This window comes from Electrophorus electricus, chromosome 19, assembly GCF_013358815.1.
Source record: "Electrophorus electricus isolate fEleEle1 chromosome 19, fEleEle1.pri, whole genome shotgun sequence".
Classification (NCBI taxonomy): Eukaryota; Metazoa; Chordata; class Actinopteri; order Gymnotiformes; family Gymnotidae; genus Electrophorus; species Electrophorus electricus.
This window is the reverse complement of record NC_049553.1, coordinates 4,595,311-4,609,781: the sequence shown is the minus strand read 5'-3', so window position 1 is coordinate 4,609,781 and position 14,471 is coordinate 4,595,311. Positions and strand designations below refer to the sequence as shown.

At 44.5% G+C, this 14,471-nt stretch overlaps 1 protein-coding gene across 1 annotated transcript in view; it reads right to left on the bottom strand.

The window, feature by feature from the left end:
* Positions 1 to 8,073, bottom strand: part of LOC113577336 (ADAMTS-like protein 1) — a 69,613-nt gene extending 61,540 nt beyond the window's left edge. Inside the window, exon 1 of the mRNA XM_027009924.2 lies at positions 7,893 to 8,073. Within this exon, the coding sequence (XP_026865725.2) occupies positions 7,893 to 8,018 (126 nt within the window). The 5' untranslated portion in view covers positions 8,019 to 8,073. The remainder of the gene's footprint in view (positions 1 to 7,892) is intronic.
* Positions 8,074 to 14,471: the final 6,398 nt, after the last annotated feature.

The following is a 14,471-nucleotide window of genomic DNA, read 5'->3' as shown; positions in this document are numbered from 1 at the left end:
CCTCCATCCTCCCATAGAAACCCAATGAAGTCCCTTAAGTTTAAAGATATAGCCTTCATAACACTGGTAAAAATATTCAACAGCAATAACTCAGACTAACAATAAAATAACTAACTTTCTTGCACTAATGTTATACGAACGTTTTCATAATGATAAAATAACGTTCTTGGGCCAATGTTGCACTAACATTACATTAACATTCTCTGACTAAAGTTATACTAATGTTTTTGAAGTGACATTAAAACAATGTTTTCGCAATAACGTTAAAATAACTTTCTTGGGTCAAGGTTAAAATAAAGTTATCAGGCTAACGTTATGTTAATGTTTTTGCAACAATGTTATTTTAAACAGTCTCAGACTAACGTTAAAATACCGTTCTCAGACAAATGTTATACTAACATTCTCACATTAATGTTACATTAACATTCTTGGACTAATGTTACACCAACATTCTCCCAAAGTGGTATAGTCTTAGGGGTTATTTAGTTGTTGAGGGTCATTTTGGATTAGGACTAATTGGCTAGTTTGCAAAATACTTGTCATTATCAATTACCCTCTTAGCCTTCAGTTTTCAACCACAACTACAGCAACAACCAAATAATCCCTTAGCCTCAGTGGCACTACAGCAAATTACATTTCATTTTACATTAAACAGCATTTAACATCACTTAACAGCATTTCAGGATTTCAACAGCATTTCAATATTCAATCTTACATTTCAAAAGCATGTAACGTCATTTAACAGTATTTATCGGGTTATCAAATTTAAAACAGCCTTTTATTCGTATGTACCTGCTGTGTCTGCTTTTAGATCCTTTCATATAGAATATAATCTACCATAAAAATTTAGATTTCACCACCACTATGCTGCTTCTGTAAAACTGTAATTTATACTGTAAATATAAATCGTGAAACACTGTAATCTGCTTTCTAATGTCCATGTGAATTTGTATACCTAAATGTATATTTTGCTGCTTTGGGAAGGCTGTCAATGAAATAGTTATGCTCACGTATATAGACAATAAAGACTCTGACTCTTACATACTCTTCTAATCTTTTATAGAAATCAGTGATTTCAGAAGTATTTTTACAGTATTTTTAAAATAGAAGTGTAAATAATTACTCTAAGAGCCAATGAGTACGACATTTAAATCTATTCAACAGGTCTATTCTACAGCAACAGGTCCGACGCCATTACCAATAAACATAGAAGGGACTTTAAACAAGAGAATTTGAGATTTCCATAACTGAGATAACCAAATTTCATTGTAGTTTATACGTGTTTGCAATACTTGAGCGACATAGCTGTATTTTTCAGGTTCACACAGAGGACTAATTGCGGTGCTACATGCGCACAGTGCGATTTGGGCATAGCGCTCTGAGTCATTTGCAAATGCAAGAGGCTGCTGAGCTGTGCAGTGTGCATGCAACCCAGAACTGCTTTACAGCCTTTTGTGTGCTTGTCAAAGGACATCGTCAAACACCATTCATCTCAAATCTGGGCGGACGTCCACAGAGCTCGAAGAGACGAAACTTCATTCTTAATTATCCCTGAACTACGTAAATGTAATATCACTGGAGAGGAACCACACCTTACTTGACAGTTGCTCTCGGTCTTATTCATACTCATTATTTTGTGGATTTGTTTAAGAAACAAATCAGTAATAACAAACCTAATTTAGGACCCGTAATCCTTATAGAATATAAGGACAAAATTGATAAATGTCAGCTTTGTATCTTTTTTTATCCACCGTATCTTAATCTTGTGGTAAAACGTACATGACAATAAGGGTATTTGTAGTTATAACTGTCATTGTGGAAGTCAAGAAGAGAAGGCTAACTGCACTGGTGAACGAAGATCATTAGGACAGGACTCAAGATGACAGTACATGGCAGGCACTGAGCGATACTGCTTGTGGCTGAGGGGATGCCTCTATTGTCAGTGTGTTGTCTCCATCACCTGCTGAAGTGTATTTGGTATGGGAAAGTACTGCTTGCCACATATACAAAAATAGTTTCCGATAATTAATAATGCAAAATAAACCCCGCCCTCCTTTTAGAAACAATTGCATGGAAAAAAAACACCCAAACTGTCAGCATTGCATACTGTGGTTCAGCCTCGATGCCTCGTCTTGATATCAGCTTCAGGGTTCAGTAACCCACCTGTCAAAGCTCTGTCATGACCTATTAAACTTTTACACTTCCACAGTTAAAGGAATTCCCCACAGACAGAGGGGCCGGACACTTCATAAAGCATGTGCTCTGGTTCCTATGGCTACCTGGCTGGGGGGAGTTGGGTGTGATTGGTGGAGCCCGCGCGGGCTGGCGCTTTCTCTGAGACAGGTCAGGGCCTCTATAACCAGCCGGGGTGGAAACGGCCAAGCCGGTGTCCGCCCAGCTTTGGGTCCTGCTTTCTTAGCACGCGTGCATCAGACTCACGTGGGGAGATTCAGGGAGAAGGACATGGCCTCGGTAAGGAATTCTTTCTGTGGGAATGGCTAGGGTGAGATGAAGTGTTGAGGGTCAGCCTCATAGTTGTCGTGGAAGCGGGAGAGCCTACGAGAGAACTCTGAACCACTGTGGCAACAAGTACCGCTACTGGGCTTATGCTGTACTCATACGCGGCCTGCAGACGGCAAGGACTGCACAGCCCTCGATGGTGAACACACCCAAAACCTCTCCGGGCTGGCACACCACAAATCCATAAATACATAATTATGCATGTACTCCCTCCAACTCCCCCCCCCCCAACCCACACATTAATGCGCTCACTTCGAATTACTTTACACACAAATCTCCCTTAAGACGCATAAATTGCCATTAATGTGGATGACAGTTCTCTACGGTTCAGAAACAGTTCAGTTGGCTGCTATGGAAGACATGGGAGGGATAGGGAAAACATTATGTCTACAGGATCAGAGGTCAAGCATGTGGTGGGACGCTCAAAGCGTGCTGCAAGCCAGCGAGGACTTCTGTCCTTCAGGCTTGGACACTTTGGACAGGAGAAATTTAAGAAGCTGTTATTCATTTTAGCATGTGGATTTCAGTGACAGCACCTCCACTGCATTTAACCTGCCATCAGTAGACTCGAGTACACTATACTTATGTACACATGGTCACATGAAATGGACACAGACTATGAAGAAGGTCTCTTTATTGAACGTTTGAAAAATGTGAGATACAGTGGGGGTTGCCAGGTCTGTGCACAAACTAGTTCGAGCATGTTCTCTGTGTGTGTGTGTGTGTGTGTGTGTGTGTCTCAAAAAACAAAAAAAAAGAACAATAAACAAAAAATAACCCAAAAATCCATCATTTCTCTTTTTCCCACACTGCCGTGGAGTCCTGTTTCAACAAAGCGCATGTAGAGACGGGAAGCAGATGTGCCGGAGCACAGGAAACGTCGCCATCCTCACAAACACTCGACGTGGTGAGGCACGGAGACCCCGGAGCTGCCCTCTTCACCATCACCAGCTCCAGTAGCACCACCCCAACTCCGTCCTCAACCTCCCTCAGTCACTTGACCCTGTGACGGAGTCCACCCCTCCGTCACACCCCCATGCTTCTCTGTCCTTCCTTTGTCCATGCCCCTTGCTTGTATTTCCTTTGCACCCTTTGCCTTGCGCTCTACCCCGAGGACTCCTGTCTCCCGCTGTGTCGAGCTACCGTTAGAAGATCGCAGATCTGCGTTTTCCTTTAGGAGCAACTGCACGCAGGTGTAAGCACGCGCGTGCGTGGGCGTCCGATAATTGTGGGTCGTTCTGCCATGCGACTCGCAGACGCACGCGCCCACGCACCACTGCATGCACATGCGTGCCTACATGCACAAACACACACGCAAACCTTTCTCCCCTTTAGTTCTCTTCCGCTCTTTCGGCCTGCCACGGCCATTGGCGTTTTCAACTCCTGTCCAGGAAAGCTGAAGGGGGACGAGGAAGAAAGAGACAAACAGTGGCCCGTCATCCGGATAGGAGGTGTGAGGACTCCCTGGAGCCAGTCCCGCCAGTCTTCTGGCGAGGATCTAAGAGGCAGCAGCCAGCGTCTTCATCTGCGGCTCTGAACAACAACGATGAACAAACCTTGCGCCGTCTGAGAGGCGGGAGTGGGGGGAGTCTTCTAAAGCCAGGTGGGGGCGAAAGAGGTCAGTGGCTAAAGTGAGATGCGAGACAGTGGTTCAAAGGCTCCAGCTGGTGGTAGGGTGCAGCTGGACTGAAGAACCAGTTGGATTATCTACTGACGACCTCTGCATTTCCATCATTGTAAATCAGATGCCAAAGTCAGGTGAGCGGTAAACAGTCACACACATAAACTCAGGGTGGTGGAGAGAGAACTGTCTCGTGGCCCTCTGTTGCTTTAGTGCCCTCTGCTGGCCATGGATGGTCAATGACGCACTGGTATGCAGAACTGTGAGAACTGCACAGACGTTTGAACTAAATAAATAAATAATGCTTTGTAATTCTGCACTACAACGGTTTGTTATGTTTCTCATTACTGTTCAATATCCCCAAGGCCTTTTACTGCTTCTAAAAAAAATAAAAAAATAAAATAAAAAAAGGTACTGTACATGACAGCGCCTTATGGTTCACAACTCTGCTTTCAATTCCTGACGTTTCATAAGAACCTGGCCAGAAACACCACTGCCATGGATCCAGCTCTCTTCAGATGTCTTCATCTCTCAGCAGTTCTGGCTCCCTGTCTCATGACACTTCACCACGGCAGGAGGAGAAACTTTGCCAGCCTCGCGTCTCTCTCCCTGAGAGCCAATGACAGTTCCCTTCCTGCTGGCTGATGGATGAAAGAGACTGACCGGCCAACAGGATGTCCCGCAAGGAGACAGGACACTGACCTCCTACATAAGACCTCAGTTCCATATGCCTACTTAAATAAACAAACAAACCTGTGACCCTCTACACGGGTCCTCTGTAGCCTTGCTGCCAAAATGCAGATTAACCAGATTAACCAAATGTAAACCAACACGCTCTCGTCGATCTGTTTCCCGATGTCAGATTAGGGCCCGATGGGATGAGCTTTCATGTGCAATCGCTGGTTAGACCAAAAACTCAGAGCCTTGCTAACGAGTGCCGAAGCCGGCCTCTCGAACGCTCCATTTAGGGTATACATCTGCATGGAACTGGGTGCGGTCTGAAGCAGTGAAATAATGAAAAATAAACAAACTTCCAATGACCAGCAGAAGGCTGGATGACTGACCGCTCCACTGTGACTCAGTAATGAATGGCGGACATAAAGATGAAACACAGAGTTAATACAGCTTCCGCGCCAGGAAGCAGACAGCTGCCAAGGGCATTTCTGCATGTGCACCCTAAGCGTCTTGCAAGCATTGAAATATGTGGAGTTGCAAATTAACTTACAGGCCAGGTCAAATATACAGTACATGATCATCAGAGAAGTCCCTGCGTGATCCACCCTGATGGGTCAGAGGTCAGGAACGCACTGCAGGGTTTTCCTGTGGAACTGCTTTATGGCCGCTGCTCAGGGCTTCTCGTGACTTCAAAGCCTGACTTAACTGTACAAAAAACCCCATTAGAACGCAAATATTTGGAAAAGCCTCTGTTTTGGGGTTTGCTAGCACAGAACGAATTTTATATCAAATCTCGTATATGTCAGTGGACAGATCAAGCCCATTTGCTCATCAAGTCTGACTAGCTCTGGGAAAATTCAACACTGAGACGATTCTTGCAGCGAACATGGACTATTTACGGTAGATAATGCTGCGTATGATTTATTCTCCGTCAATAAGAAGGCATGGAATTTTCTGGAAGAAACATTTCTGTGGCTGAGAACATAATTGGGGATTATGAAACAACAGCCTAAAAATGAGAAAAAAAAAAAAACCCAACCTAAAACACTGACTTCTTCATCCAGAACTCTTCATGTGCCAATTGTGTGTCAACAGCTTTTTTTTTCCCCTGCAAGCTCGTTGAACTCAGTCAAGAGGAAAGCGCCAAGCTGTGAAGCACGAGCCGCACCGGTTTAGCTCTTGTTATTTGAGGCCTTGCTCTGCTTTGTGGAGCATTTACCGGGCTGTGCCATTTGTGCTGGAAGTGAAGGTACTCGCAGACGGCGGGGCCGGCTCAGTAGGGCCAGCGGGCACATTGCTACGTCTAGAACAAAGGGGGGGGGGGCCCTGTTTGTTCTGCCAAGACCATTAGCGCGAGGGCAGAGCGTTCTTCCGACGCGACACACACGTCGCACGGCCCTGCGCGCGGCAGGCGAGCTCGGGAGAGTCGGTGCTCCCCTGGCTGCCGCGAGCAGAGCGATGCTTCTCTTCCTCGCTCCTGAGGGGGCGAGGGAGGAACAGAAAGTGTCAGAAAGAGAAGAGAAGAGGCCCCACGTCTGAGAAATGTTGCGCACAGGGGGCAGGTCAGAGAGTGGGAGACGCCGCTTTTGAAGTGGCTGGTGGGAGAGCCGGTTAGAGCCGCCGGAAGGGAGGGAGAGCGCAGGAAAGACAGCGTAGAGAGAGGGAGAGAAAGCGGCAGAAGAAGAGAGTAGAAACACAGGGAACGGAGAGCCATACCGAATGAGCTGAAGAGAAAGAAGAGTGTGAGAGTGCCAGAGTGTGTGCGTTTGAGAAAGAGAGAAAGAGTTGCATGGGGAAAGAGGATTATGGAAATCATCAGATAAATACCACAACAGATGTTTGCCAAAACCTTAGTAAGAGTGTGTGTGTGTGTGTCAATCAGATCTCATTTGCTCCTATTTTACACGTTTGCTCACTGTAAATTGAATAGCTGGACCTTCCCTGCACAAATCATTTATCAATAGTTCCAAATTGTAGATTTAGAGCTGGTGTCTTTCAGAGGCAAAAGACATAAGGTTTTACTTGTGGCTTCCATGCTGAACTACTGTTTTAATCCAATTCTGCAGGATTTGTTCCATAAGAAAGGGCAAAAGGCAAATCTGTAATCATGAAGAGAAACAAAACCGGCCTGGCTTGGCTTGACCACCACAGCATGTGCCAACACAAATATAAACTCAGAAGATGTTGTCCTCACACTGGCAGGTGTGGAGTTGCCAGGACAACAGTCCCAGATAGGAAGCAGCAGACACGCTGTCGTCCAGTTGTCTGAGAGAACATATCATCTTTTAATGAGCCTGACATAGACATTTGACCTTCCAGCAGACCACAATCCAAACTTTTCCTCGTCTGGCATTTAGAGGTGTTCATCAACAAATGTTTTACAACTTAATTTATACTAAAAACTTCACCTGGCTTTATGTGATTTCCAAAAAGGAAAATGGGTTGAATCATACATTAATACACATTACCGCTCAGTTATTTACTTAACAGAAACGTATTTACGTTTAATCGTGTTAAAACATTTTTAATGAACTGGTATAAAAGGACAACTTATAAACAAACCCATCGGTGTGTATGCTGTCTGACAGACCAGCCTTGAACAGCCTGGGCCCGGTCCGGTTCTTCTTGCCTTCCTCAACGACCTCCACTGAGGCTTTTCATTGCGGACACAGACTCACACACACATAATCGGAGAACGCTACGGCCGAACCCGGGACATATCGCTGAAATCACGGCGCCCTACTCCCCTGGCCCGTTTCAGCGAATTAACCCGTGGAAAGCTTATTCCACTTCTCAGCACACCATTTCAAATAACAGGAGGCTGGCGGACTTGCCGTTTTTATAATTGCTCATTTTGGCTCATCATCTTTGTTTCACAATCACTTTATTTGCACAATAACATTAAAAAAAACCCCTAAACGCACGTTCACTCATTCAGGTACGTCCACCTTGGCACGCGTAAACAGCGCGCAAACTGAACGCTCCGGCAAAAACCGGACGGTTTCTCATACGATGCCAACTTTGCCACTCGACTGACAATAAAGGATTATTCGTTGGTTAGGGGGAGAAATCTTACCTCGAGAAGCAACACAGACCACATGAGAAGAAGTGCCGCCGTTCCGCTCATGCTAGCTCTGACACGCTCGCCGGGGTCCAGCGTACTGAGCCTAACGCACGCTGGAAGCGCGGATATTCTCACCATTATCACGCAGCCTCGGCGCACTGGAAAAGTGGCTTTGGTGCCATGACATTTCGCATCTGAGTCCAAATTTGTTGTCTCCGTGGAACACGTTGTCGCTAAATTTATGTTTGCATACCAGGCGCGCGTCAGTGAGGGTCTCTCCCACCTTAGATTCTTAAAGAAACAGTCTCGGGACTTTTAAGAAGACCGACGTTAATCAGAACATTCAGAAATTACACCGTGTCCCCACCAAGTCTATACCACGATGTTGCTACACGTGGAGTTTTTAAAGCAATCTTTCAGCCTTTAAGGCACACATCTGTCATTTTTGTTGCGATTAATGTGTGTGTGAAACTTAACAAGAACTTACAAGAACATGACGGGCGCAATTAGTGGGCTCTATAACGCATATTTTAACCTAAGAACGGACTCATCTCTGCTCACTCCTCAAGGCTGTTTGAGAAGCAGACATTCTTTCCTGAATCAACATTTTCTTTCTTTCACCTCAGAAGTTGTGATACCTGTCTACCCCAAATGCACATCACATTCCACCCCTAGACAAGACTGACAAAAAATCTTTGGAAGATCATGTTTGTTCATGCAAAAAAAAGAAAAGAAAAAAAGACTGCTTTTTTATGCGCACAAAACATAACGGGAACTGCTTAACCCGCTGCCATTGTATGTTTAATCTCACTTCTTGGCTGCTGTGAAATGTAGCAGCAATTTCAGTCTCAGTCTAATTTAATCAGGTCTATACAAGTTATAACTGTTTCATTTCTTTCATCTGTTAGTCAACAATCCACCAGACTAGACGATGGAAAAGGACGACATCCAATTCACAAAGCTGTTTTGTTTACATTAAGATTTTCTAAGCAGGGCAAGACCGCGGTAATGACGTTTGGCTGGAATGGCATTTACCGTTCCATCCTTCGCAGAGTTTAAAGCTGCGGTGCGCGCTTTGAGAGCAGCACAGCAGAGCAGGCATTCTTGGTATGAGCTACCTGAATTGCTGGCTGACACGCGGGCTTCAGTTCAGCTTTAATCTCCATTAGCACGGCACGCAGAGGAACTCAAGCGTCCACGCGTGATGAACTCCGTCGCTCGCCCTCCTCGGCTGTGGAGGATGAATGAAGCCCAGCCCGTTACAAACGTGACGTGTAATGGTGGGGTTTTAGAACGTGATGGTGGCCGTTATAGAGCATGTTGGTAACAGATGTCCTTCAGCTCTCATCTGAGACATGTTTGGCACGTTTTTCTTACAGTCACAAGGTTTGAATTTAAGGAAGCCGGTTCTTTCCTTTGTGCAAAGAGGGCCTCGGAGTTATTATTTGCTTTAGACTGCTATCAGAGCCTTTAAAATGGAACCTTTGCAAAGATCGATGCTGTTATACTGAGTTTTTTTTTTAAATCACCCAAAAAGCGTCCAAATGCTCATTAACTGTCATCATGTGGGCAATAACTTAAAAAAGTGTTAGCTGCCAAAGGGAGATAAGGATTGGTAAGAAAATCCATCAAATGATGACAGACATGGGCATGTGTGCAAAACAACCTTAAAGAGTCCTTTATGAAATCTCGAAATCTTTAAACCTCTTTGATGTACCTAATGGCAAAGTGCCTACAGTGCATTCACTGCATTTAGCAAATAGGGCTGTAGTTGTGAATACTTTCACACTGATTGATGATTCATGGCCAGACATGCTGTAAACCCTGGCACTGACTGGTAGATTGGATCAGACTGTATCGTCAGATATTTTAATGAGTGGTATTTTTTTTTTTTAATAATTCCATTTTAATTCTCCCTTTTCACACCTAAGATGTTATCTTATTGTTATTATTATGTGTGTTTCTTGTTTTGTGCACATCTGTGTCTTTCTGTGCATGTGTGCTTTGTCTCAAACTCCCCTGTTTTTAAACTGTTTGACACCAAAGCGAAGTTTTAGGCTAAGCATGCCACGTGCTGCCAAAAACGTGCGCCTCAAAACGAGAATCTCCAGACTGCCAAGCCCTCGCCATTTAACTGATGCTCTGTATGCAGCAAATGCTTCGGTGAGCATAAGAGGGATGGCAAGCACAGCATGGTCAAAGGTCAAGGACTCAAATCCGAGAGGTCAGGGAGGCATCGGGGGTTGCAGGAGACAGGACAATGACCATGTTGCACTCAGGAATGGATACGGCCATGACTGAATATGGTCACCACATAACACCCCTTTCACATAATAATAATTAAAAAAATATTCCAATTTATGTCCTAAGACTTATTTTGGAAAGGAGACCCTGCCTTACTTTTGATACAACAACACACATGCAACACAAGCCTGCACAGGACATGCATACATACATGCACATATTCCCACTTTCATTAGGACACATGGACACGTAGAAGCTGAACAACAGAGGTAGGCGACGTTCACAAAGACATGCGCAGACTCAAGCAGTAAACTGGTCCTGACTGCTCATATGAATAACAGCCCAGCTAGTGGCTCCACTCATCTGCTTCTCGTCTGATTTACCCCATCAGGATCGTGGCAGCTCTCGAGGGGGGTGGGGGGGTGTTGCTCTATGCTGGCCCTGCTGCGCAAGAAATTCAAGGCTAGTGGTGGACTGGTCACCTGCCTGCCTGTCAGCAGATGTCTGGTTCAGCATGGCTATGGATTCTGTCCCCCTGCCATCTGGTTACCAGGAGCAGGGCTCCTGTCATGGTTACAACCAGACATGAACCGTTAGGTCACAGTGAGCTGCCCTGCATGCTCAAGACGGCTCTGTGCTGATCCAAGACCAGCTTTCCTTGTCTAATTTTATTATGATGATCTAGTTTACTGTCGCAACTTTGGTACACCTGTCTTTCATTCGCCAATCTTTCACGTGCTTTCAAAGGAGCCTACATCGGCTGAAAACCAAAGGCCGAGCTGAGGCAACTAACGCTCGACCCCTTCACTAAAGCCTCAGGAGCAGAGCGTCACGCTTGTCTGAGAAAGCCAAAACAATGTTTCTCCTCACTCCTGGAATTGCCGTGCATTCTGTAACCCATCAATTTGTATTAGACACATCCAAAACCATCCGTGAGGAATATCAGTTCATTACACAGCATTCCAAATGCTCAATCGGGGATTAAGTGTCGTAAAAGAGAAATGGTGGGCAGCAATTGGTGGAAAGCCCCTGGGTCCGAAGCTGCCTATTGTTACGGCGGCGTCTCGGTGCAGAGAGCTGGCAGTGGATGAAACAGTGCCAATGAATGGAGACCAAGCCATTTCCCACATATTGGTTTCATGCAGGCAGTTCTCTCCATGACCGCAGTGCGTGCAGGGGACCAGAGCAGAAAGGAACTGGGTGTTTTGGGGCTTTATCTTTCTCTGGCCAGTATGGGAAACTCAGTAAATACAGTACAGTAAATCATGGTTTGTGCTGCTCTGTTCAGACACAGATATTCAGTCTGCTAATTTTCCCTTAGTCTTGCTGAATCCAGCTGTCAGAGGGTTCTGCAGTGACATCTGGATTCGGTATGATTTCACAGTGGAATCGAAAGGAACTACACTGATTGGTTCACGTTACCACACATGGGGAAGTGTAGTGCCGTGGAGGACAGTCATTTCTTTCCTATTATGACTGTCCAGTTATTTTAATTTTCTGGTAGAAAAGGGCTGACAAATATCTGCCCTCCACTCCCCAAATTCCACAGCAGTGCAACTGACTGTCTAGTTGATGTTTTTACCTGGAAATCGAATCTTCATACTCACGCTGCCTCTCTCTCCTCAATTGGTCCTCTTTGTGTTCTGAAGCATAAATCACACTGAAAATGGTACAAATCTTTTAACATGTCTGACATGCAAAAATAACCTACACTGTAAAAAGGGAAACCTAAAGAAATTATTTCATTTGGTAACAGGTAATATAACTGGGTTTATTCAACTCAAATGAATGCTTTAAATAAGGAAAGGTTCCAATTAAAGTATTTATTTAGGTTGAATAACTTACTTAAATTGCTTGTTACCACATGAAGTCATTTTTTAGGTTAAACTGATGAACCTTTTTTTTTTTCATCATACCTCTAATGCAAGTGAAAAGGTATCTAGATCTCATCATGCTTTTAATTTGTGCTCATATATTTTAATTCTACTTTCTTCCACATACCTAAATAAACAAATAAACAAATAAATAACATTTGTAATTAGTTCTCAGATGGGTGTGCTGGTGGGTGCATGTTTTATCCATTCTTCCTTTCCAAGTCCTTTTGATGGCGTGTGTTCAAGCACTCTTCCTTGTCTCCTCTCATCATTTCCACATGGCCAAAATCATTCTGTGAAGGACACAGTTATACATGCCCTACTGCCAAATATTCATTTTCTATATATCTAAGATATCCCCTGGTCAGTCCATGGGTCTTAACTAAAGCTTTGGCTAGTCGGCCCTGTGATGAGCCAGAGAGGCTAGAGAGGTAAATCCCAGACAAAAAGCAGAGAGCTAGGACTCACTTCCCATGTTGTTTTTGGCAGGTGGCCGTCCCCAGGCTAACTCACACTAACACATCCAAAACAAAGAGATTGTCTGTCTGCATGCCCAAATAGCTCTCCTGCTTGCGTTTTTACTAAGGCACCCATGGAAGTGTGTATGCTCTGCAGACAAGAGCGCACACTCACAAACGCACACGCATGCGTGCAAAAACACACCCACTTGAAGGTTTTAATTCCTCATAAGTGCCGTTCCGTTTTTTGTAGACAACTGCGTCGGACACTGATGTTGTTGTTTTAAGTGATTCCCTTTTATATCATAATTACCAACCCTCTGACTGGATGTCAGCAATGCGGCCCTAAAATATAGCTGTGAATACTTTCTGCCATGCCAGAACAAACAGTTGCCTTACTAATCCCAGTATGGCTCGGTGAAAATGGCTTGCCAGCCCTCACTCAGCCTGGCTGGGTCTTGGAACGCTTTCAAAAACGCATGGAGCTGAGAAAATACAGTGCAAAAGAACCTGACAGCGGGCACAGCAAGCAGTTCTGTTCTGCGGGAAAAAGGAAACAAACAAGGGGCACTCAGATCCTCAAGTTAGACAATTAGTCAGCTGTTGGACCAAGTCAGCATCACTATAACGAACAAGAGTAACACGTCTGACTCGCCATCTCCATAAGGATGAAGCATTAGGACAGGATAACACAAGACATGCCAGAACTGACCTCAACTAATTGCTCTCATTTTTTTGCACCCAACAAAAGTGTCCTGCCATGCTCTGTGTAGGTTATAATCAATTATCTAAACTGATTAATATGGCAACAGTTGTGTACAGCTCTGGAACACTTGTGAACAGTCATCTCTGTCATGAGCTATGTGTGATCTCAAGTCATTGGACTGTTCAGTTTGGCTGATGCCCAGTTAGTGTAACCTTGAATAATATCCATCCTTATGTAATTACTTTTATTGATGCATCACAATTGCAGTGCAGTTTTGCAGGGTTTTCTTTTTTTGTTTGTATCATTTCTGCAACAGTCACAATGCACATTCTTTTATGTTTTGTGAAAAACCTTTTTTTTTTTTTTTTAAGTGCAATAGGGCTTAAAATACCTCGCATTGCTTGATAACTCAAAGCAAGATGAGGTATGAAAGGAAGCTTAGCACGATCTGACTTCAAAAGCCAGATATGGACACATTCCTCCAGCTGCAAATGGTGTGAGAGATGGCCTTACACTGTATCTCAGACCCGACTCCAAATGATGATTGCCTCTGCTAGCTTGATTCTTCACTTTCACTCCTTTCCTTACTAACTGTTTATGGCTAGATGAACACCAGCGCTGATGGGCACCAGTTATAGGAGACTACCAACACCAAGTGGATTACCTGCTTCAAGATGTGTATGGACGACAATTAGCAAGGCCAAGATTAGCACAACACAGAGCAGTACAGCAAGCTATTCATATCTGAGGATTTGGAGACTGGCTGCCCACCTGAAGAGGATGTTCTCTCATGAGCCATCCAAAGTGTAAGAGCATGAGTAAGTGTAACATCAACCCACCAGAGCTGTAGACTGAACAATACTGGAAAAGCATCACGCTAACAAACATACAAGAAAAGGTCTCAAGTATGAAGAGCTGAATAGCTCTAGGCCCTGATATAGTCCAGGTCTGGCTGAAGACACTAACTGCACTCCATGAGTGCCTGGCAGCACAAATGAACCGGCTGCTTCAGAGATGAGTACACATATGACTCAATATGTAAGCGGGGCCCAGAAAGGCATTGATAAGAACAGCAGAGGAGTCAAGCATCAGCTACTCAAGAACACCAGAGGAGCTAAGAACTAGCTACTGGTGGATTAAACAGTCACTCCAGACTGTAAGACCAGACAGATCAACCTATGTATCACTGACCACAATTCAATGCTGCACACGTGCATCCTGGAATGCTTGAGGCTGAATAACGTTAAATGGACGCTAAGAGCATTCATCAAGAACTGAATGGAGCTGTGGAAGACAAGGCATCATCAAG